Source organism: Hyaena hyaena, unplaced genomic scaffold (genome assembly GCF_003009895.1).
Source record: "Hyaena hyaena isolate Hyena2069 unplaced genomic scaffold, ASM300989v1 scaffold_3, whole genome shotgun sequence".
NCBI classification, from domain to species: Eukaryota; Metazoa; Chordata; class Mammalia; order Carnivora; family Hyaenidae; genus Hyaena; species Hyaena hyaena.
Genome location: NW_024080635.1, coordinates 2,639,001 through 2,663,155, shown reverse-complemented (window position 1 = coordinate 2,663,155; position 24,155 = coordinate 2,639,001). Strand labels below are relative to the sequence as shown.

The 24,155-nt window shown below is 56.8% G+C and overlaps 1 protein-coding gene across 2 annotated transcripts; it reads left to right on the top strand.

Annotated features, from left to right (window-relative positions):
• The first annotated feature begins 3,001 nt into the window (after positions 1-3,001).
• On the top strand, positions 3,002-21,999 carry SERINC2 (serine incorporator 2). Of its 2 annotated transcripts, XM_039232254.1 has the most exons (11): positions 3,002-3,035; positions 3,584-3,634; positions 14,056-14,217; positions 14,948-15,138; positions 15,523-15,602; positions 16,068-16,205; positions 17,118-17,287; positions 19,121-19,211; positions 19,517-19,658; positions 20,288-20,503; positions 21,393-21,999. In XM_039232254.1, the coding sequence occupies exons 1-11, from the start codon at positions 3,021-3,023 to the stop codon at positions 21,526-21,528; spliced, it is 1,392 nt and encodes a 463-aa protein (XP_039088185.1). In that variant the 5' UTR covers positions 3,002-3,020; the 3' UTR covers positions 21,529-21,999. The 2 variants fall into 2 exon arrangements, with proteins under 2 accessions (XP_039088185.1, XP_039088195.1); XM_039232264.1 differs by lacking the exons at positions 3,002-3,035; positions 3,584-3,634 and adding an exon at positions 5,639-5,734.
• Positions 22,000-24,155: the final 2,156 nt, after the last annotated feature.

The following is a 24,155-nucleotide window of genomic DNA, read 5'->3' as shown; positions in this document are numbered from 1 at the left end:
TCCTTAGCCCCAAGACACCCCCTCACCCCTGGAATGGGGCTGACCTCATAGAGGCTTGGCGGGGGCTGGGCTTCTGGGTGGTGGGGAGGGGGGTTCTCCACAGGCATCAGCCTCAACCACCCAGCTGTGCTCATGCCTCCTCTCATGCGCATGTGCACAAACCCACACACCCTCATGCAGAAGGGACTCTCACTTCCCAAGAGGGGCCCAAGCAATTCTGCTTTCTTGGTGATTCCCGTGAGTTTAAAACTGAAGAAATGGGGGCACCTGGGTGGCTCAGTCGGTTAAGCGTCCGACTTTGGCTCAGATCATGATCTCAGAGCTGGTGGGTTGAGCCCCGCATTGGGCTCTGCACTGACAGCTTGGAGCCTGGAGCCTGGAGCCTGCTTCGGATTCTATGTCTCCTCTCTGCCCCTTGCTTGCTTGCACTCTGTCTCTCTCTCAAATAAATAAACATTAAAACATTTTTTTAAGTGAAGAAATGCTTCAGGAAGCTGCTCACAAGTGTGATGTTTTATATGTTTTTATTTAACAAATTAACCTCTTCACTCACACACACACACACACACACACACACACACACACACACACACACTCACCAACCCAGTGCAGCGCAATTGAGAAATTCGACAGATAATTGCAGGAATGATGAAGGACACGGGCTCCCAGGGCTGTGCGTAGACTAGCAGTGGGCAGGAAGTTTACACAGTACGACCAGCACCGAAATCTTGCCACCCTGTGCCTGGTTCTCTGGGATGAGATATCCAGCCCCCTTTCGTATGTGCCTTGTTTTCTAACATTTTATTATGTTACAATGCTGAGCATCCAGAATGCTGGAAAGAATTGTACAGCGAATACCTGTACCCTCACCACCTGGAATCTACGATAAACAGTTTGCAATATTTGTGTTATCGCATATTCATCCCTCATTCCATCCTGCTACCCATCCATGAATCCACCCTTCAATCTATTCATCTCTATCCCTCCATCCATCCTTTTTAAAAAATTTATTATATATAGTTTTGAGAAAGAGAGAGAGATAGCACATGTGCACTCAAGGCATGGGAGGGAGGGGGAGAGAAAGAGAGAGAGAGAGAATCCCAAGCAGGCTCCATGCTCAGTGTGGAGCCCGACATAGGGCTCGATCCCACGACCCTGGGATCATGATCCAAGCCAAAATCAAGACTCAGACACCCAACTAACTGAGCCAGTCAGGTGCCCCATATTTTTTGATGTATTTTTGAGCATGAATTTTATTTTTTTTAATTTTAAATGTTTTTTATTTATATTTGAGAGAGAGAGAGAGATGGATGGAATGCAAGCAGGGGAGGGGCAGAGAGAGGGAGACATAGAATCTGAAGCAGGCTCCAGTCACTGAGCGGCCAGCACAGAGCCTGACGCCAAGACTCAAACTCATGACCCATGAGATCATGAGCTGAACTAAAGTCAGACACTTAACCAACTGAGCCACCCAGGCGCCCCTGAGCATGAATTTTAAACATGAATGTGAGGCCTGGGCCAAATGACATTCTCCTCTCCTCCTTCTCCCTGACGGTGACAGGCTTTGCTGCACACACAGCACACATGCTGACATGTAAAGCCATGTGCACACACCATGTATGATTCATCCATGTCCCCCTTCACACTGTGTACTCCACGCATGCATCCACATGTATCCACACACGCACACACCGCACATAATCACCCATGCGCACACAGGTAGTCTCTCTCTCTCTCTCTCTCTCTCTCTCACACACACACACACACACACACACACACACAGTGCCCACATGTGCCTTCATGGCACCCCCTTGATGACTATGAGGGAAGGATCCAGAGACCTTTGCGAGTCCTCAGACCTTGACCCTCATGGAGTCCATGCCAGGTTCCTGCTGACTCCCTGCTCCTCATTTCTGGCAAGCGTCAAGGGCTCCCCTTCAGCTCGCACCCCGCCATGTCCCACCTCGCCTGCCTGCTTTCATCCGTCTCTCCCACCTCCCAGCCCCATCCCACAAAGCACCTTCCACAGAGATTCTTTCCAAGTGTTACCGCCTAGAGGCACAAAGCCCACCGGACTGTCCCTCCTGGAAGGCAGGGGCTGTGTTGCTCTCGCCCACAGCCCCTCCCCAGCACCTGGGATGGGCAGACCCCCTCCAAATGTTGGTTGAAAAACGGACAGACGTGGCAGAGCAGTACATATACTGAGCGGCCTCGGGGGCACCCGGTCACACACACACCCGTGCACACACAACACTCTCTGCGCTCATCTATGCTCACACCGGCGTCATGCACGCATCTGCACACCTGTGAACATGCACTCGCTGGGGGTATATGCCTGTCTACCCGTTTCCCTGTTTCCATACTCTGCAGATGGAGTCAATTCCGGTACCTGGATCCTTTCCCAAAGCCTTGGTCGCCTAAGACCACTATGAGCTTGTTTGCTGGGGTGTGAGGTCCCAGTGGGCCCAGGGCTCCTGGCTTGGTCCTGTGCATCTGTGTGGCAGGGGTCAGGAGTACCAGCTGCGACAAAACCTGGCTTCCGTCCTTGCTCTGCACGTAATCACTGTGTACATTCTACATATGGTTTATACTGCAGTACTTAACTTCCTGGAGCATCAACGTCCTTATCTGTTAAATGGGGAGAATGATTTCCTTAAAAGCTTCTTATAGGAGATGCTCTTAGCAGAGTGCTTGGCATGTTGTAGACACTTTAAAATGGTTGCTGTGGACATTATTATTATTACTTCAACCTTTGCCCCAAACTCCCGTGCACCCTTTGGGAGGGAGGACAGCCATGCTGGGGGGCTGTGTATGGGGAGAGCGGGTGGAGGGTGCCTAGTGAACAGCTCTCCCCACGACCTCCTCCAGTCCCAAGCCCTCATTATCCCACATGCATATTCATAAGAGATAGCCTCAGCCCCACCCTGTAAATGGGTCAGAAGCAGGAAGTGGAGGCCAGTGTGGAGAGCGCGGCCCGGCAGACAGGAGGAGGCTCGAAGCTAGGGTGCATCTGAGTCCTCATGGACGGGAGAATGGTGAGAAAGGATCGGGCAAGAGTGTACCGGGGAACACCGGGGAGCACTGGGAGCTTGAGCAGGGGATTATTCCTCTATTGACATTTGGACGCCGAGGCCCAGTGAGATCCGATGGGAGAACCCTTGGGGTGCGTGGGAAAGAAGTAGAGCCTGTTTCCTTTGGGATCTGGAGAGCTGAGCCCCTTTCTGGGCTGGGTGATAGGCACAGAGGGATGGACCGACTGACTCTTGTATATTTCTCTCAATGGCCACAGTTTGTGTGGCTTGATGGAGTTGGACGAGCCATGATTATCCTGAATCCCAACCTCCAGTGGGGCTCAGAGAGGCTGGGTGGCTTGCTAGGATCACACAGCTACTGACTGCGATCTTGCCTCTGGAGGCGTGAGAGACAGAGTGACTCTGGCCCAGGAAGGAGGTTCAAGACTGGGAGAGGGGTGGGCATGCTGGGCAAGATACAAGAAATGAAGCCTCTTTATCTACCTCCTCATTTCACCTCGCAATAATCTCCTGAGACAGCTCAAGCCAAAATGATGGTCTCCATTTTACAGATGAGAAGCATGAGGCTGAAAGAGGAGGAGTCGCCGGGACAAGGCAGCCCAGTGAGTTATCTGTGGCGCGGCCAGCCCCTCCACGTAGGGTGCTGCGGGGGCCTCTCGCCTCAGTCTTGGGGATCTCAGGCACGGTAGGACCGGGACAATGGCAGTACTGCCACTCTGCTCTGCAAAACCACCATCTAAAACCAGACCCAGTTGAGGCCTGTGAATCCCTCCCTCCTTTTAGACGACTGCCTATTTCCTCGAGTGCTTTCTCCATGTCCACAACTGCTTGGGGAAGGAAAGCAGCGTGAGCATCCCCATGGGCTGGGAATGGGCTGTCTGGGGACCAGACCATCAGTCACAACCAGCTAAGGAAACTGGGCTCGCAGAAGTTCAGATGTGCATTCATTCAGCAAGGGCTGACCACTTACTATGCGCCAGGCTTGCTGCTGGTGCAGACGTGACTTGGATAAAGTCCCTTGAGGGTCTCAGACTAGGGAAGCACAGTACCTGTTATTGGACAGAAAGAGAGAATATCGTTGCATCTGCTTTCCAAGAGAGGCAGTGAGAGGTCAGGGACAGACCTTGGGTTCTGAGGTCAAGGCCAGGCCAGGTGGTCTTCCAGCCCTGCCCTTCTGACCTGGGTGGCCTTGAGCAACAACAAGAACAGGCAATAATCATGGCCGGTATTCATTCGGTGCTTAGCTACCATAGAGCACATCACTTTACGTACCTGAGCCTCAGTTTCCTCATCTATAAATTGGGTGGGGTGGGCAATAAATCTATTTCTCAGGGCTATTGGGGGGCTTGAATGGGACTGTGTGGGTGGCAGAAGCTGGTACGGGCTCGAGCCTTGTGGCAACTTTAGTTATTCGTGAGGCCATAACAGAGGCCCATGTGGTAGAAGCACAGGGAAACTGGGGGATATTCATTCCTAATTGGGCCGGGGAGTGGTTTGGGGGTGGTGGTGGTTCTTTTCACTGAGAAGATAGGGGATGTGGGCAAGGCTTTCAAGGGCAGAAAGGGGGGCAAGGAGAAAAAAGGACTTTCTGGGGGGCGGGGAGGCTGTCGGGCCATCATGGGGGCAAAAGAGTGGAGGAGGGAAACTGTAGGGTGTGATTGCGGAACAGTCCTGGTCACAATTAACAGCCTGGCACCCCATGAATCACCCAAGGAGGCGGTCAGGCCGGATCTTTGGCCTCAGGGCCTACTGTGAGGCACCTGGACCATAGGCTTGGGTGAGGAGAGGGCTGGAGGGTAAGCCGAGCATAATTACAGAGCCCCGCTTCTCCCACTTACCCCTGCAGGGTGGCGGGCTGGAAATGTGACCCAGCCACCCCTGCTGACCTCCTTAGCTGGGGGCCAGAGTTTGGCCATCCCTGGGGAGCAATAAGCCAGCCAACAGAAATGGCTCAGAGAAGCATGTGGCCCAAGACAGGAGTCTTGGAGGAGCTTGAAGGCAGGTGGATGGAGGGAAGGATGGCTGTAAGAGCGTGAGGCCGGGGTCTTGCGAGAAACAGGGGTGTCAAGTAGCTCACATTTGCCAGGCATCTGTTGTGTGTTATAAAAGCCCCAGGAGGTGGGTATCCTCACTTCACAGACGGGGAAACTGGGGCTCAGAGAGGCGAAGCGATTTGCCCAAGTTTCTTTATCCAATCATGCACCGTTCAACACCCATGTTTTGGGTAGAGGCTCTACACCGAGGAGTTTGGGGTGCCCCCAACTTGGCTTCTGCCCCCTTGGGAGGGGGCAGTGTTACAAGGTCACACTGCGGCCTCGTCTGGACTCGATATTTCCCAATGCTCGCTTTGGACCAGGACTTGAACCCGGGGCAGAGTCGGGGCGGCAGCACGGCTCGCACGGCCGCGGGGAACCCTGCACCCCCTCACTTTCCCTACGGGTCACGCCCGTGCCGCACCTGCCCCAGGTGAGTTTCGGGAGGCTCCGAGCGCCGCCGGAAAGCGACGAGCGGCTTCGGCAGGTGGGGCTGGGCTGGGCGGGGGCGGGGGCGGGGGCGGGGCCCGGCCGGGGCGGGGCGGGGGCGGGGGCGGGGCCAGGACCGGGCGCCCGGAGTCCCAGGAACCCGCCGCCGGCGCCCCGCGCCCCGCGCCCCTCGCCGCCGCCATGGGGGCCTGCCTGGGCGCCTGCTCTCTGCTCAGCTGCGTGAGTCCCGAGCCCCGAGCCCGCCCGCGCGCCGCCGGCCCCTTCTTTGGCCCCGCACTTTTGTCCCGTCTTCTTCCTCCAGATAGTTTCTTCCTTTTCCTTCCTCCAAACTTGTCTTTCGGGGCCCGCACCCCGCCACCTCGCCCCTCGGGTCCCCGCGTCCCTCGGTCCCCCCACCCCCATCCCGGACCTGCGGGCGCCGGGGACAGCTGCTGTCGCGGGCTCGGGTTACGGGGCGGGGGGAGGGGTTGGGGCGCGCCCGGGTTGCGGGGCGGGCCTTGGGCAGCCGCCCCTCCCGGGACCTGGGGAGACCGAGGCCCAGAGCCCGGGGTGCGGGTGCGGGTGCGCGCCGCGACCCCAGCCGGCCCAACTTCCTCGCGGTGCGCCCCTCGTCTTCCTGTCGGACATTAGGATTCTTTGTGCGGCCCGCCCGGGCTCTGCCCCTCTCTGCGCTGTGGTGTGTCTTCTCTGTCCCCCTGGCAGCCCGTCCGTCAGCCTGTCGCCCTGCCCGCCTGCCTGAGTTTGTCCATGTGTATTTGTCTGACGACTGTTTCTGTCCGTTCGTTTATCCGACTGTCTTTGTCCGCCCGTGGCTGCTCCACCAGTCATTGTCTGCCCCACGGTCTGTCCGTCTGTCCTACCGTCCAGTCTGTCTCTCTGGGTCCGTCTCTGCCGCGTTCAGCCTGGCTCAGTCCCGGGCAGTTCCCCAAGGAACCCCGGACCCTACCCACTCCGGGCCCCATAGCCTGAAATGGGGGTGGGGAGGAAGCCCCCAGCCGCCTTTCTAAGCCACCCCTGAGTGAGGTCGATTTGGTTTGCCTCTGCCACCGGGCCCACCTCGGGGTTGGAAGACCCAAGAATTGAGAGAGTGGGGGTAGTACCTGGGCGCCTGGGCACGGGGACCTGGGGGCGTTGGGGATAGCCAGCCTCTGCTTTGGGGCTGCAGCCAGGACCGGGAGGAGCTTGTGCCAGACCCCGGCTGGGAGGCCCCTTCTTCTTTCCCTTTTCCCAGCCCCCTCTCCTTTCCCTCTTCCCCTCATTAAACCCGAGGTTCATTCAGGCAGCTCCCTCCCCCTCGGCCCTACACAAAGAGGAGCAGAGGCGAAGAGCTGAATCTGGTGGCTATTGACTCTCAGGCCTTGCTTTCCTTTGTCCCTGATTTGTGTGTGTGTTAGGATGGGTGGGATGTAAAGGTGGCAACTTAGGGATCTAGAGATTTCCTTCACAACCATTTTCTGAGAGTGATATCGGCCCAGAGAAGCTGTAGAGTGGGTCTCTGGACAGCCTCTGTCCTCTCTGGGCCTCCATTTACCCACCTGTGAAGTGTGCATGGGGGTGTGTGTGCAGAATCAAGGACTGGCCCCTGAGATCCCTTTCCGCCCAGTGAATTCTAGGTGTGGGCTTGGCTCTCTTGGCCAAGAGAGGTTTGCTTCCTGGTGGGGGAGGGAGCCGGCGGGCTTGGGAGAGGCACACGTTGAGGGGCGACCTGCCAGTCCCCTGTGCCTCCGTCTCCCCATCTGCCTCCTTCATAATGCTGTTTGAGGAAGATTGAAAAGTGCCCCACCCAGTTCCTGGCATACAGTGCGTGGAGCTATTGTTATTATCATCTTGGAAAGGAGGGTGGAGAATTCCCTCTGGAGCCTAAGCTGGTCACTGAGTCATGGAATCCTACCAGGCTGAGACCAGAAGGCACCGGGCAAGTTTGCTCAGACACATCAAGAAAACTGCAGCTCAGAGAGGTTAGCTGAATTTCCAAAAGTTGCACAGTGAACGGAAAGGGAACCGCACAGTCAAAATTAAAATCTGATTCCTGGTCCAGGCTCCTGCCAGAACCTTCCCTGCCTTCACACCCCAGGTGCCTGAGGGACTGGCCCAGGGTAGAATTGGGCGGCTCGCCTGTTGAGTATCTCCTATCTGTGAGGCTCCTGGCTCTCCTTATGGTGGCCTCCCCTTGGGGCTCTGACCTCTGACATTTACTGAGTTGCTACCACATGCCAGGTGCCGTGCAGAGCCCCTCACCACGCTGTCTCGTCATCTCTCCCCCCCGGGCCTGGGACATGGTTATCCTATTTCAGATCATCAGACCAATGACAGCCACCAGTACTGATCACTCATGGCCCAGTGCTGTCCCGTGGCGGCACAGGCCAGCACTGCAGTGAGCACTCTATATGTACCCTGTCATTCAGTCCTCACAGGGACCCCAGTGAGCAGTCAATACTATTCCCATCTCACAAATGAGAAACTAGATCAGAGAGGGAAGGTGGTTTCTCCATAGCCACACAGTATTAGATGGTGCAGTTGGGTGTTGCTACACACTGAAAACCACCTGTTTCCATGGAGATTTGCCCCATAGGAGTGAAGTTCTAATGGGGGTTCCTGGGTATCTTCGGGGAAACATTCTGGAGTCTGTGGATCCACGGAGACTTCTAGCCATGACGCATTTGCATCTGCCCATCATGCCTTTCGGTTTGCATTTGTATTGGGCCGGGCACAAATCCTGGCTCAGAGAAGATAAGATGGGCCCACAGCGGGGTCAGACGATGGGACTTAGATCCTGGTGAGGAAAGTGACTTGCGCTCCTCTTCCTCCTCTGCTGTGTGACCGTGGGCAGTCACTTGGCCCCTCTCTCTGGGGCGGAGAGAATAGGAAGTGGGAGAACAGTGGGGCCTCTCTCAGCACGTTGTGAGGATTGAGTAGAACCGAGATGAACACGCCGGTATATTTAGCATGAAGCTGGCATGTAGTGGCTACTCTAAGCACCCCAGGGTGGTAAAACACTCAAGGCCACATTCGAGGAAACGGTGAAGCCCGTGACACCCCAACTGTCTGATGGTAGAGCCTGGGCTCTTGGCCACTTCACTGTCCTGCCCAGGAGCCCATTTTGTGGCTGAGGTAACTGAGTCCCACAGTGGGAAAAAGACTATTCCCAGTGCTGCGTGGGGAAGTCAGTGTGCACTGAGTGGTTTGGGGGCTGACCTCTTCTCTCTTGTAATTTCGTCTAGTCCCAGGCTGGCTCAGCCAGTAATGGGGCTGTCGGTGACGTCCACAAGGTGCATCCCTTCCTTGCTGGGACCAGTTTTTTGTTTAATTGTGGCAAGTTATACATAACGTAAAATTTACCATTTTAGGGACGCCTGGTTGGTTCAGTTGGTAGAGCTTGCGACTCTTGACTTCGGGGTTGTGAGTTTGAGCCCCAGGTTGGGTGTAGAAATTATTTAAAAGTAAAATCTTAAAAAAATTGCATTTTAACTTTTTTTTTTTAGTTTTCAAGGAGCTTGTAATTTATCTCAGGAAACATGATATATATATTTAAAATGGAGATCTATTTTTATGATATCAAATGGCATCATCCCAAATGCACGAGAGGGGGAAATAGTGTGGGCCACACCACAGAAACTCTAAGATCTGTCTTCCCTTGGAGTCTGTCCCGCCAGCTCTCTCTCCCGGTTCCCGGTTCCCAGAGGTACCGCCCACCACCCCCTTGGTCTGTCTTCTGTCTGTGACCAAAGTGACATTTGTGTAATGCAGATCTGATGCTCTGCTTCCACACCAGCCTTGCTCATGGCTCTCAGGAAAAGTGCAGACTCCGCGGCACTGCCCGCAGGGACCTGGGCCGTCACTTCTGTCATCCCCAGAGCCTCTCTTGCCAGCTTCCCCGAAGCTACAGTGCTTCTCACAGCTTAGCAGGTGCTAATCCCCTTGTGGAACACCTTTCCCTTCCTCACGGAGCTAACTGCGGACTCTGCTTTGAAAACTGCCCCCTCCGTTTTCCTTATTGTGAAATACACATCATGTGAAACTGACCGGTGTAACCATTTTTACCTGCAGGCTTCAGTGGCTGAACTACATTCAGTTGTCTGCTGCCAGCCCCACCCTTCATCTCCAGAACTTTTTCATCTTCCCAAATTGAAACTCCCTACCCGTTCAGTAATAATCCCCACCCCCACCCCCAGCCCCTGGAACCCCCAGTCTGCTCTCTGTCTCTGGTTTATGGCACTCACTGTAATGTCCTCAAGGTTCATCTGTGTTGTAGCCTGTGTCAGAATTTCCTTCCTTTTTAAGGCTCAGTGATATTCCACTGTATGGATAGACCACGTTTTGTGGTCCACGGACACTAGGTTGGCTTCCACCTTTTGATCGTTGTGAATAATGCTGATATAAACATGGGTATGCAGATACCTGTTTGAGTCCTTGCTTTAGACTAATACCCAGAAGTGGAGGGCCAGTTTGTTTTAAACAAAACATCTTTATTTTTTTTGATGTTTGTTTTTGAGAGACAGAGACAGACAAAGCACAAGTGGGGGAGGGGCAGAGAGAGAGAGAGAGGGAGAGAATCCGAAACTGACTCCAGGCTCACAGAGCCTGATGCGGGGCTCAAACCCACGAACCACAAGATTATGACTTGAGCTAAAGTCAGACACTTAACCAACTGAGCCACCCAGGTGCCCCTAAACCAAACAACTTTAAACTGTGGCCCCAACCCTCCACTGCCTCTCTCACCTACCCAGTGCCCCAGGAATGGTTCTAAGAACCCGTGTCCCTGGCTTTAAGGACAACCAGGAGAGAGCTGAATGATCAGTGATAGCCTCTTCCCCCCATGCCAAACCACACCCAGCTCCAGAGCGGCCCAGCGTGCCTCAGGAGGTAGTGAGCCCCTCATTGTTGGCAGTGTGCAAGCAGTAGAGGCCGCCTTACTGGTGATTCTTCATTAGAAAGAGGCTGGACCAGTCCAATGCCTAGGAACCCTGCAGCCTGAAAACACTAAGATACAGGGCTTCCTAAGTTCTGATGCTCTGTTCCAAGAGCCCGGCTGCTAGGACGCAGCCAGTGTGTTGGTGCCTCTCTGTTGCCGCTGTTCCCCTGAGTGCATTTGGGGGAGGGGGTTTGTAATCGTAGCACGGGGGCAGCTCCGTGTCCGCCTTGGCTTCTCACACTGCGTCATCAGTGTCAGTCCCTGTTGCTCCTCAGCCCGGTGACGTTTTCCTTTCCTGCCCCTGTAACAGTCGTGTGGTAAGTGGGCCACCCTGGCCCCTGCTGCAGGACATTTCGGCTGTCTGCAGTCTCCTGAGATTCTCACAAGCCCATAAAACCTACAGCTTTGTGCCTATTTTATTTTTGTCTTAATTAAAAAAATTTTTTTTTAATGTTTATTTACTTTTGACGGGGAGGAGGGGCAGAGAGAGGGGGAGACACAGAATCCGAAGCAGGCTCCAGGCTCTGAGCTGTCAGCACAGAGCCTGACATAGGGCTCGAACTCACAGACCCTGGGATCATGACCCGAGCCGTTGACCAGGCGCCCCTTGTCTTAATTTAAAAGTTTTCTTCTTTAGGGGCGCCTGGGTGGCTTAGTCGGTTAAGCATCCGACTTTCGCTTAGGTCATGATCTCGTGGTTCTTGGGTTCGAGCCCCGCGTCGGGCTCTGTGCTGAGTGCCAGCTCAGAGCCTGGAGCCTGTTTCAGAGTCTGTATCTCCCCTCTCTCTCTGACCCTCTCCTGCTCACGCTGTTTCTCTCTCTCTCTCACCCCTAGAAATAAATAAAACATTAAAAAAAAAAGAATTAGAGTGAACTGAAAGGCCAGGCCCCCGATTGCAGTGGGGAAGCTTCTTGCATGTCTCCCATGGACATGATAACAAGCCAGAGCCAGGCCCTGATTCGGGCACTTCAACCAGCTCACAAGATCGGGGCTGTGGGTCTCTGTTGGTTTTTGCTGGCACTGGAGGGACTCTTTCTATCCCAGGGGGGTTTGAAATTAAACGAGACTGCCATCGATGAGCCAGTGGGCCCTTGGCACAGACAGACCCGAGCTCAAACCCCAGCTCCTCAGCTTTCTTGCTGTATGACCTTGGTCACGTCACCTGAGTCATTTTCCCCATTTGTAAGTGGGAGGCTACAACACACTTACTCCAAAGTGTCAATGACACTTAATGCAGATAAATAAGGTGCTTGCTTAGCACAGTGCCTAGGACTGGATAACTCATAAAGGATAGCTGTCACTGTCAGCCTGGACTCTCAGCACTGCTGTCCACTTGCTCGGTGATTCTGGAATGTTCTAACTTACCTTATCTCAATTTCCCCATCTGTAAAATGAGACTAATAGCCAGGATGTTCTTTATGTTTATAAAACACTTTTTCTGGCATTTGCGTATCCCTTCGCCTCCAAAAGGCAGCCAGGGGTAGGAGGCAGGGCTTGGGGTGGGTGCTGCAAGGTGTAACCGGAGTTATGATTTGGCCCGTGAAGAAGAAATTCGTTCTGCAAGTATTGCATTTAGCATCCCTGTTGAACTTGGCTTTGCCAAGAGAGATGGGTAACAGGGGCCATCTCTAGGGACGTTTCTACTCTTGGGAGGAAGGGAAGGGGAGACGGGAGGCAGCTACATTTCAAGCAGAGTGTGCTGTGCCCCTTGTGACCGCTCCAGAAAGTAAGGTGTGGGGTCCCTCAACCTCCTCTCCATAGGGCCAGCCTTTCCCTGTAAGGCTGTTCCTGCCCCGCCCAGCTCTAACCCCTTGATGGATGCCCTCTGCTCTTAGGATCAACACCACAGTTCTGCACGTGGGGCCCCACCAGCCTGGCCAGGCTCCCCACTCCCCACTCGCCAAAGCTCGGCCACAGGGGCCTCTTTCTCTTTCTCCATTGCCTGGCTCAGGCCTGCCCCAGAGCTGCCTCCGCCTCTGTTCCCTCTGTCTGGAACCCTCTTTCTTTCTTCCCCTCATTCTTCAGCTCAGCTTAAATGTCACTGTTCAGGGAGAGGACCCGCCACCCCCAGTCTAAAGTAGGCCCCCCTCAGTGACTCTCAGGGCAGCACCTACCAGGTGTAATGATTGTTGAGTGTCTTTAATGTATACGGGTGGAGGCTGTGTTTGTCTTTCTTGCTCTTGACTCTTTTTTTTTTTTTTAAAAGTTTTATTTATTTCTAGAGGAGAGAGGAGACAGCGTGAGCAGGGGAGGGTCAGAGAGAGAGGGAGTCACAGACTGAAACAGGCTCCAGGCTCTGAGCTGGCAGTCAGCACAGAGCCCGACGCGGGGCTCGAACCCACGAACCGCGAGATGATGACCTAAGCGAAAGTCGGACGCTTAACCAACTAAGCCACCCAGGCGCCCTTCTTGCTCTTGACTCTTAAATGCCTGGGTGAGGAGCTGGGGCTGTTTGGGGGAAGACAGACGGGTGACCAGGTATATCGGGTGGCAGGCCTGGTTCCCAGGAAGGTCGGTCTTTGGGGGCGCCAGCTGTGAGTACCGGGGCATCACCAGCCCTCGAAGTGATCTCAGCCAGCCCCAGGGAGGCCAGGGGCTGGACTGACTCCAGCTTGGGCGGAGGAGCCAGGAGAGGGAAGGGGTTAGACCCCCGCTGCGGTCGAGACAGGTCCAGCCCCAGAGCAGGAAATCACAGCCACTCACAGTTCTACATTCCATTCATTCAGCAGATGTTTCTCATGTGCTCGCTGTTTCCTGAGGCCTTAACGTCCGTCTGGGGCTATGCCAGACACTTGCGTTTGTTCACTAGGTAGTCGCTGAGCTCCCGCTGTGAGCCAGGCACCGTCCCCCGATTTCTGGGACTGCCACAGTGAACAAAACCCCTGCCCCGTGCCGCTTAGTGCTAGAAACGGGAGGGGGGTCGCACAGGAGTCACATAGAAAGCCAATCAGATGATAGTCAGTCCTAAGGAGAAAAACGAAGCAGGGAGGGGGGGAAAAGAAGCCTGAGTGGGTTACACTGCAAAATTCCCGGAGCACGTGGGTGACTCAGTTAGTTGAGTGTCCGACTTTGGCTCAGGTCATGATCTCCCAGTTGGTGAGTTCAAACCCCACATCGGACTCACTGCTGTCAGCTCAGAGCCCACTTCGGATCCCTGTCCCCCTCTGTCTCTCTGTCCCTCCCTGCTCACTCCCTTTCAAAAATGAATAAAACATTAATAAAATGAACTAAAATGAAATTCCCGTGATAAGATGATTCCCATCTTACAGTAGGGGAAGCTGAGGTTCAGAGAGGTTGAGTGAGTTGTATAAGGTCACACCAGAGCTGGTCTTCTGGATTATCTATCTATCTATCTATCTATCTATCTATCTATCTATCTATCTATCTATTTTTTACCACTCTGCTTCCCCTCACATCAGAAACAGTGTGATCCAACTTTTTGGAGGCTTGATTTCCCCAGTGCCCTCTGGTGCTTGAAAGTTAAATGGGATAACACCTGGGGAGGAGGCCCAGGCATGAGGAGGGAAGATTCGGGGACATGGAATGGGTGGGTCATGTCTGCTCCTGCTGGGACGGGGGAGGGGAGAAGAGTCAGGGAGTCAGGGTGCCACCCTTCCCTCCCCACAGGCGTCCTGCCTCTGCGGCTCTGCCCCCTGCATCCTGTGCGCCTGCTGCCCCTCCAGCCCTAACTCCACCGTGAGCCGCCTCATCTTCACGGCCTTCCTCTTCCTGGGGGTGCTGGTGTCCATCATCATGCTGAGCCCTGGCGTGGAGAGCCAGCTCCACAAGGTGAGTGGCCCTGGGGGCGGGGCGGCCTGGGGACTGGCCTGTGTGAAGGCTGGGGGGCCGGGGCACAGGAGTGTCCCCGTGCGCCCACGGACCCAGCTCGGTGATGGGGGCATTGCTTCATGTGGGGAGGAGAGTTCGAACCTCACGTGGGGATTATGGCTTCTCAGAGGCCCCCTCCTTGGAGAATCTTACTAATTATCATTGTTCCCTGGACACTGGCCGGGGCATGCTGTCCCCTGCTTAGTGCTCAAGCCCTGTTTGGGGTCCTCACTTCCCTTCCTCTCTGCGTTTCATAGCCTGGCACAGACCCAGAGTGACTCTAGGCCTGTGGCTCTGGTGTGTGTGTGTGTGTGTGTGTGTGTGTGTGTGTGTGTGAAGGTACGAATGACCTGGGGAGTGTGCTGGAAATGCAGGTTGTCAGCCCCCACCTCAGAAACCCCAGAGGGGCCCTGGAATCTCCGGGCATCCTGGCATAGGTGGTGGGAGGGGAGCATGTGAGGAAATCCACGCTTTCCACAGAGCCATGCGCCCTGAGGCTGCAGGCGCCACTGCAGAGTGACTGACTCTGGGTCCCCATCTGTCCCGGGTTGGGGAGAGGCACTCACTCACAGGGGTTCAGCCCCAGTGGTGGGTGGGGGTGCAGATGGGGGGGAAGGAGGGTGCTCCCCTCCTGGCAGAGTTGGCCCAGGGGTTGGGGGCGGGGCCCTCATGCTGCTCTGTGTCCCCACAGCTGCCATGGGTGTGTGAGGAGGGGGCCGGGACCCCCGTGGTCCTTCAGGGCCACATCGACTGCGGCTCCCTGCTCGGCCACCGCGCCGTCTACCGCATGTGCTTTGCGACAGCGGCCTTCTTCTTCCTCTTCACCCTGCTCATGCTCTGCGTGCGCAGCAGCCGGGACCCCAGGGCCGCCATCCAGAACGGGTGAGGGCGCCCCTGCCCGACTGCAGCTCCGGCCCTGTTCCCCACTCAGGAGCCACCCAAGCACAGAGAGCGGCTCCTTCCGTTACTCCCACTGCTCAGATGGATATGTCAGAAAGGGCAAGAATGTGCCTAAGGCCACACGGCACTTTAGCAACACAGTTGGGGCAAGGACCTGGGTGACCACTGCCGCTCCAGCTTGACCCTTCCCTCTGCCTCTCAGGGGTTTCTTCAAGGGCCGGGATGGACTTCCTGTGCCCATCAGACCGCTAGAAAGTCCCTGTTCACCTGTCCCAGTACCTGCCCTTTGGGGGATGGGGTTCTGGGGGCCAGGCCTGGTCCCCTCCCCCACTCAGCCCCCTTGGCTGTCCTCCCCGCCCCCAATAGGTTTTGGTTCTTTAAGTTCCTGATCCTCGTGGGCATCACCGTGGGCGCGTTCTACATCCCTGATGGCTCCTTCTCCGATGGTAGGTGGCCCTGGTGGGAGGGATGGGGGGCTCCCAGGAGGGATGGGGGGCTCCAGAGAGACGAGCGCTGGTGGGGGTGGCTCTGTGCCCTGGCACAGGGACCCTGGGCTGTGGGCTGGGTCGCTGCCCCCCACCCAGGGAGACGGCACTCTGGTGCTTGGCCACATGGCCTTTGGACAACATGGGGGGGACAGGCGGAAGCTGCCTCAGCCTCACGCAGACCCCGCCACCTGCCACGCGGCACCGTGTGCGTGGCTAGGAGCTTCCTGAGGGCAGGGACACTGCTGCTTCTCAGGGTCACCGCCGCAGGGCGTGGCATAACCGACTGTCGAATGAGTAAATGTGTGTGAGAGGGAGACGGCCGGAGCGTGCCCGCTGCATTAATCCCGGGAAGCCTGGTGCCCGGGCTGCCCCCGCTCGGCCCCGCCTCCCCTCCCCTCACCCGTGTTTCCTCTCCCCACCCAGTCTGGTTCTACTTCGGTGTCGTGGGCTCTTTCCTCTTCATCCTCATTCAGCTGGTGCTGCTCATCGACTTCGCTCACTCGTGGAACCAGCGGTGGCTGGGCAGGGCGGAGGCGTGCGACTCCCGGGCCTGGTACGCAGGTGAGCGCCGCCGGCCAGCCTCCGGATGCAGGGACCCGGCGCCCCCCGAAGCTACGGGAAGGCCTGGAGGGCATCTGTAGCAGCCCCTGCTCCAGGGCTGCGACTGAACTGTCCAGGGCAGATGACGGGAAGGGGCAGCTGGTCCCAGGGTCACTTTAGTGGGTGGCCAGAGGAGAGCCGAACCCGAGAGGCCTTGGCGGGGTTTGAGTTCAGTGGTTCCTACGGGACGGGCCATGCACAGCCAGCCCAGACCAAGCCCAATGACACTGGGTCACAGAAGCCCCCCATGGCAGGACAGGTGCCTGGTGAGCTGTCTTTCTGAGCAGATCAAGGAGAAAAGCTCGCTCAGGAGCTGGTTTGGTTTCATGCCTCTCAAACACGGCTGGTCTCTCTGACAGAGACAAGAGGGCTTCCTCAGGTCACCCTGCATCCAGTTGACTTAAAACAATTTACTTTTAATGTTTATTTATTTTTGAGACAGTGAGAGACAGAGTGCGAGCGGGGGAGGGGCAGACAGAGGGAGACACAGAATCCGAAGCAGGCTCCATGCTCTGAGCTAGCTGTCCGCACAGAGCCCGACGCGGGGCTCGAACCCACGGACCATGAGATCCTGACCTGAGCTGAAGTCAGATGCTCAACCGACTGAGCCCTCTCAGGCACCCCTCTGGCTGACTTTTTAAAAGACTGTTTTGTATTCATCATAGTTCTTTTCATGGTCAGCTTCTTTATGGCAAGGGAGTCTTTTCAGTTCAGGCGTTGATGAATGATGGACATTCCAGAGACCCTGACATCATTCCTCCAATGAGGAAGCCAAGGGCTCACACAGGGGACTGCCCAAGAAGCCCCCTCGAGGACCCGGGGGTCCCTGTGCCTCCTGACCCTTCTGCCTGCCATCCCCCCCTCCCTGCCCAGGCCTCTTCTTCTTCACCCTCCTCTTCTACATGCTGTCCATTGCGGCCGTGACGCTACTGTTCATCTACTATACCCAGCCCGGCACCTGCTACGAGAGCAAGGTCTTCATCGGCCTCAACCTCACTCTCTGTTTCTGCGTCTCCATCGTCGCCGTCCTGCCCAAGGTCCAGGTGAGCCCGCCTGTCTGCCGGTCCTGATGGGATGTGGGACTTCCGATGGGAACCTTGGGGTCCTGGGACAGAGGCTCGGGCTAGGAGTGTGGACTCCCAAGTCAGCCTCCCTGGGTTGGAGTCCTGGTTTGCACATCTGTGTGCTGGGTGTCTTTGGGAAAGTGCCTTAACCTCTCTGTGCTTTGCTCTTCTCACATGTAGAGATGAGGCTGATACCGACTCTTTGGAGTTATTTGCAGGACAGAGGTAGTTTGTGAACACAGAACAGGGTCGGGGGTATAGGTATCCATCAGACATTAACTATTGTTATCATTGTTGTCTTTATGGAAATCGGAAGACAGGGAGGACCACTGAGCGACGATTCCTAGACCCCTCAGCAAGGGGTGCTGGGAGGTGAAGTTCCACAGTTTCTAGTCCCAGACCATCTGGGGTACCGGGTGGGGCTCCCCAGGTCATCGTGTGCTTCAGAAAGCCTGCGAGCCCAGGGGTGCTTCGTGGTTGGGGATCTCAGCCCACCAGGGGCTTCACAGCTATCTTGCATGGCCTTTGAGGGCCTTGAGCAGAAAGGTGGGGAGCCTCCCTTCTGGTCAGGGCCCCTATTTCCAGGCGAGAAAATTGAAGCCCAGAGAGGGTGATGCCTCTGTCCCAGCTCACACAGCAATCAGTATTCATTCAACTACTACTTCTGGAACACCTGCTGTGTACCAGACCCTCCTGTAGATGTGGGGGATACAGCGGTGGGGAAGAGGGGGAACGATAACCACAGCTGCCAGTTGATGACATCTGTGCTGTCATTTAGTCGTGCACCATCATTGTCCCCACTTTCCACTTTCATACTTTCTTGGAGGAGGAAAGACACTCGCCTGAGGTTACCCTAGCAGGGGGCTGAGCTGGGGGTAGACTGGCCTCCAGAGCCTGTGCTTTTTTTTTCCTTTAAGTCATTTATTTATTTATTTATTTATTTATTTATTTATTTATTTATGAGATCAAGAGAGCACAAGTGGGGGGTGGAGGGGCGAAGAGAGAAGGAGAGAGAGAGAATCTCGAGCAGGCTCCGTGCTGTGAGCGTGGAGCCCGATATGGGGCTCAATCTCACAAAGCACAAGATCATGACCTGAGCCAAAATCAAGAGTCCGTACTCAACCGACTGAGCCACCCAGGTGCCCCTCGAGCCTGTGCTCTTAATCAGAGTTTAGATTCTTATTGTCAAGGGTATGTGTAGTGAGGGGTGGGGAAAGGCCCCTGACAGGAGACGAGGCCAAGTAAGGTAACTTGGGGAAATACGAGCTATGTGGGAAATAAAAGAGAGTGGACAAAAGGTGGGTGGGCGGGCAGGGTACGAGGGGCCTCCCTGGGAACTCGGAGCTGAGGCCTGAATGCTAAGGAGAGGAATGCTGTGTGGAGATGTTGGGGAGGGCCGTGTCAGACAACAGGCACAGCGAGTGCAAAGGCCCTGAGGTAGGAGAGGGTTTGGTAGGTTCTGTGGACAGAGAGGAGGCCACTGTGGCTGCAGTGCAGTGGGCAGTGAGGAGCTGAGGGGGGGCTCAGGTGGAGGCAATGGCAGGGGGGAAGCAGGGAGGGCTTTAACTCAGAGTGTGAAGAAGAGACCTTCCCCAGGAAATCTGTGAGGGGGAGGAATGAAGACGCCGTGTTTGGGCAGACGGGTGGGTGGTGGGTGGTCTGGCTACTGTGTTTCCCCAAGGGGTGTGGGCTGGGCTGGCTCTAGGGTGCCGGGGGTTTCTGAGGTCCCCTGGTTGGGGCGGAGTGGGCTAGGTGTGGGTGGGGTGTCCCCCAGGTCTGACGGGGGGCTTCCTGACGGACTGCCTTTGCCAGGAAGCCCAGCCCAACTCGGGTCTGCTGCAGGCGTCGGTCATCACGCTCTACACCATGTTTGTCACCTGGTTGGCCCTGTCCAGTGTCCCTGGTGAGTACAGGCCTGGATTCGAGGAAGCCTGGGCTCATTCTGGGGTCAGTAGGGGCCCTCCGGGGATGCTGGGGACCCTCACAGGTGTCAGGGACAGCTCAGCCCAGCCCCGTCCCCATGCTAGTCCTTCAGGGAGGACCGTGTCCATTCCAGGAGCTATTTCTCTGTCATCTGTCTGCTAAGTTCTGTCTGTTGCTGGGATTTGGATGGTCAGTTGCATGTCTGTCTGTGCATTTGGGCTGGCTGCCTGCCCTACCTCGGACCCGGCCCACGTGGGCCGAGGGTGACCGTGCTCCCCTCCCCAGACCAGAAATGCAACCCCCACCTGCTCACCCACTTGAGCAACGGGACGATCCTGGCGGGCCCTGAGGGCTACGAGACACACTGGTGGGACGCACCGAGCATCGTGGGGCTCGTCGTCTTTGTCCTGTGCACCGTCTTCATCAGGTATGGCGGGGGTCTGGCTTCTGGGGAGGCGTCCTGATGGCATGAGCAAGGGGAAGACGGCGGAGCCATGAGAGCAAGCGGGAAGGCGCCCTCGGTGAGGGCACGTGCAGCATTGTGCTGGTGGGGAAACTGAGTCCTGGGGTGGGCACTGCGTGAGTGGGCAGCAGAGGCAGGGCAGGATGCCGCCCCCTGGCCCAGGGACCCTTCTTGCCCATCCGCTGGCACGTGCCCAGCTCAGTAGGGTGTGGGCACCTGAGAGGGCAGGGGAGAAGCCTGGCCTGGGGTCAGCAGGTACAGGCCGGCACTCACCCTGTTTCTTTAGTCTGTACTCTGTGCCAGGCACAGCGCTAGGGGCTTTCCATTATTAATACTCCTGGCAACTCTACAAGGAAGGTACTCTTATCCCCAATTTTACAGAGGCTCTGAGAGGTGAAGTGGCTTGCCTCAGGCCACAGAGCGGGTGGGAGTGGAGTTCAGAGTCAGAGCAGTGAGTCAATCCCTGGGCCCAGAGCCTAATCACCAGATCACCGGGCCCCTGAGGTTCTAGAACCATTGTGCCCATTGCTGTGACCGGCGCCCTAGCTCTTGGAGCCGCGCACCTGCCTACTTCCTCCCTCCCTGCCCCACAGCCTGCGCTCCTCAGACCACCGGCAGGTTAACAACCTGATGCAGACAGAGGAGTGCCCATCCATGCTGGAGGCCACGCAGCAGCAGCAGCAGGTGGCCTGCGAGGGCCGGGCCTTCGACAATGAGCAGGGCGGTGTCACCTACAGCTACTCTTTCTTCCACTTCTGCCTGGTGCTCGCCTCCCTGCACATAATGATGACGCTCACCAACTGGTACAGGTGCGTGCCGCCCGGCCTTGCGGGGACGGGCTCTGCCCTGCTGGGGTGTGGCGTCCTCTCCTCTGGCCCCTCCCACGTTCTTCCTGAAGGTTTGGGCAAGGAGGTGATGTCCAGGACCCGTCCACGTCCCAGCTTGCACCTTCACTAAGTGCCTGCGAGGGGGGACCATAGAAGGGGACCATGGGCTTGTGTAGGGCAGGTGGGGTTTATAGATCATAGGTGGCTATTTGCATTCTGAGCTAAGAGTTGGGATTCATGGCTGGAGGGTCAGGGTTTAGGGTGTGTGGTTAGAATCAAAGTCACAGGGTCAAGAATAGGAGTCAGGGGGTCAAGGGTTGGGACTGGGAGTGTACAAAGTCACAGACTTGGCTGTTGGGTTAAAATCGGGGTTAGCAAGCCATAAAGCCAGGATCGAAGTTCCCAGGTCAAGGAACGAAGGTCAGAGGAACAAGGTCAGGGGCCGGAAGTGGTGTTATAGAGTCAAGGGTCAGATTTCAAGGTCAGAGATATCAGAACTTGATCATAGGATCCGGGGCCGGGGATGGAGTTACAGGATTGAGGGTCAGAGGCCAGGTTGGAGGGTCAGGACCAAGATCAGAAGCTCCAGGGTCCCAAAGTGAGGTTATAATATAGTCTAAGACTGCATCAGTGTTGAAATTGAGGTCAGGGGCAGGTCGGTGCATTAGTCAAAAGCTACATTGAGGGTCAAAGACATAGCCAAGGCCAAGTGTCAAAACTATCTGAGATGGAGGCTTGGGTTACAAGGTAAGAGCCAGAATTGAAGTCAGAGGTCACACCGGAGTCGTAAGGGCAGGGCCAGAACTGAGGTCTCAACACGGCGGTGGGGGGGGTGTGTATGCAGGCTCACTGGGGTCCCGGTGTGTTGCAGACCCGGCGAGGCTCGGAAGATGGTCAGCACGTGGACGGCCGTGTGGGTGAAGGTCTGCGCCAGCTGGGCGGGGCTGCTCCTCTACCTGTGGACCCTGGTGGCCCCCCTCCTCCTGCCCAACCGAGACTTCAGCTGAAACGGCCCCCTGCAGCCTGCCCGCTCCGAGCCTCAGGGCTCAGTGAGTCCTCCACGCTGAGCCCCTCCCCCTCCCCCCTCCAGGACTTGCCCCTGAGCTGGGCCCCCTCCCCCCCCCCCCATTCTAAGTGCCTTCAAGGGTTGGGAGCAGCAGGCACAAGCCTGAGCCTTACCTTCCCACCACCTCCCGGCCACAGAACTGCGTCTTCCTTACCCTGTCCCCTGTCCCCTGTACTCACCCTCTTGGGAAAAAAGGGCCCCTTATTCTCAGGCTCCCCCAGGAGAAGGTCCTGAAGGAGAGAAGCGCTCAGAGCCACTCAGAGAGTGGGAGCATTCCCCAGGATGGGGTGCCCAGCACTGAGGCCCGATCGTCCTGACCACGTCCCCCAGGGCACCCCGCCCCCTTCCCCGGACTCCGTGCCTTACCGAGTCTCCAAGACTGATCGCAATAAAAACAAGCCAGTGCACGTGTCTCCCCATGTTCTGGGCCCCCTGTGCCATCTGGGGCCAGGGTGGGGGTGGGAACAGGATGTCAGCGCTGAGGAGGCCGGGTGACGGGCCTGGGCTCTGTTCAGTAGGTCATGGGAAGCCTTGGGTGGAGGCGGGGCAGGCTACTGGAGAAGGAGGGGGTTTGGAAAAAGGAAGTCTAGGGGCCAGGAAAGGGCCTGGAACAGCGTCTGCGCGAGGGGTGGTGAGGCCAGAGTCAGGGTGGGGAGGGGGGCTCCTGCAGGGCGGTTGAGGGGCCATGTTCAGTGTCCTACTCGCGCCCGCCCTGAGCCCCCACCCACCTCTGGCCTGCCTCCGGGGTCCTTCTCCGTCCTGCCATAGCCAGAGTCCTTGGCACCTGCTTTGGGTCAGGTGCCTTAGGGAACGCGGAGAAGCATCTGACCCATCTGCGGACTCAGGGTGCTGTGGGGAAGAGCATGCACTTGAGTCAGCCAAGCTGGCTTGGGTCCAGTGGATCTTGGGACTCCGTGGGACTCCAGGCAAGTCTTTCCCTCTGGGTGCTGGCTCCTCATTCATCAGCCGGGAAAACGCCACCCACTCCCAAGCTGTTGGCAGGCACAGATGGAGGAGCCCATGTGAAGTGCCTGGCAGGTGCTCAATAAATATGATCGGTTGCTGTCTGGGGGGGGGGGGGGGGGGGGGGGGGGGGGGGCGGAGGGAGGGGACACAGCCTGGCTCCTGGTTCGGCCCCAGGGCCTGGTTTGAGCTGATGACTGACTGAAGGCCATGCACCACTTCCGTGTGTGGGTGTGACGCGTAGGCATGGACGGGACTGGGTTTGCAGGGTGCTGGGGGTGCAGTGGCCAGGGACACGGCTTGCTTCCAGGGAGCTCTGGGATCGTGGGGGGTGCAGGGGGTGCAGGCAGCACAGGTGCCCAGGGGTGCACTGAGGGGACACCTGACATGGGCCAGGAGTCAGGCCAGACACCCTGGAGAATGCATGGGAGCCAGCCAGGTCAAGAGGAATGGGAGTGCTCAAGGCAGAGGGGTGTCATGTGAACAAGAGAGACAGTGGGGGAGGGGCGCCTGGGTGGTCCAGTCGCTCGATGCCTCTGGCTCTTGATTTTGGCTCAGGTCATGATCCCTGGGTCATGAGATAGAGCCTGCTTGGGATTCTCTCTCTCTCTTCCTCTGCCTCTCCCCCGATCGCATGAGCTCTCTGTCTCTCTCTCAAATAAAAAAGAAGTAAAAAATTTTTAGAGAGAGAGGCATTCCAGCATAATGAGTGTGGGGTGGCTGGTGTGCAGAGCGGAGGGTCGGGAGCATAATGAGTGTGGGGTGGCTGGTGTGCAGAGCGGAGGGTCGGGAGTCGGTGTGAGCTGGGAGAGGTGGGCTGGGCCTGAATCACACGGGCCCTTGAGGGCCATTGGTTGTTGAAGAGATCAGATGTTGCTTCCCCTGTAGAGGGGAACCTTGGAAGGTTCTGGAGCAAGGCAGGGGTGGTGAAGGCTGAGGTAACGGTGGGGAAGCCCTGGGGCAGGCTTGCAGCAGAGCAGTGACTTGGACAGGTTGCTATCTGAGAAGGATTGCCCTGGGTGACACGGAGGTATAGCAGCTGGGACAGACCCCAGGGCCAGGAAAGGTGGGGGGGGTGGGGGGGGGGTGGGCTGGGGCAGGGCTAAGGGAGGCTTCTCTCCACCCTGGGACAGGTCCTGGGGCTGCTCTTGGCCCTGGGCGCATTTCAGCCCAAGGAAACCCTCTCCACGAGGCGCAGCCCATTCCTCCCCCACCCGACGCCCCCTGACATTTCATTAGTTACCACGTTTCACCCTGGGAGAAAAAGCCAGCGCTGTGCTCCTGCCGGCCTTTCTTACGAATCTGTAGAAGCGGACCGTTCTGTCCTGCTTTTGTAGTCTTAGTGCTCTGTAGTCTTCAAATGATTCACTCAACAAATATGCACTGAGCGTGAGTTCTGGGCCAGGGTTGGGGCCGGCAGGGGGAGGCGGGGTGGAGGGGGCGCCTGGCTGGGAAAGAGGCAGAGGCCAGACTGAATGGTCTATTAGTTGATTCCGGAACAGCTGTGGGAAAGCCCAGAGGCTGGAGAGTTTGTAGCCAAGGAGGAGGGGGAGGTGTCCTGGGCTGGGTCAAGAGGACTGTGTTCTATTACCGAGATATACAGGG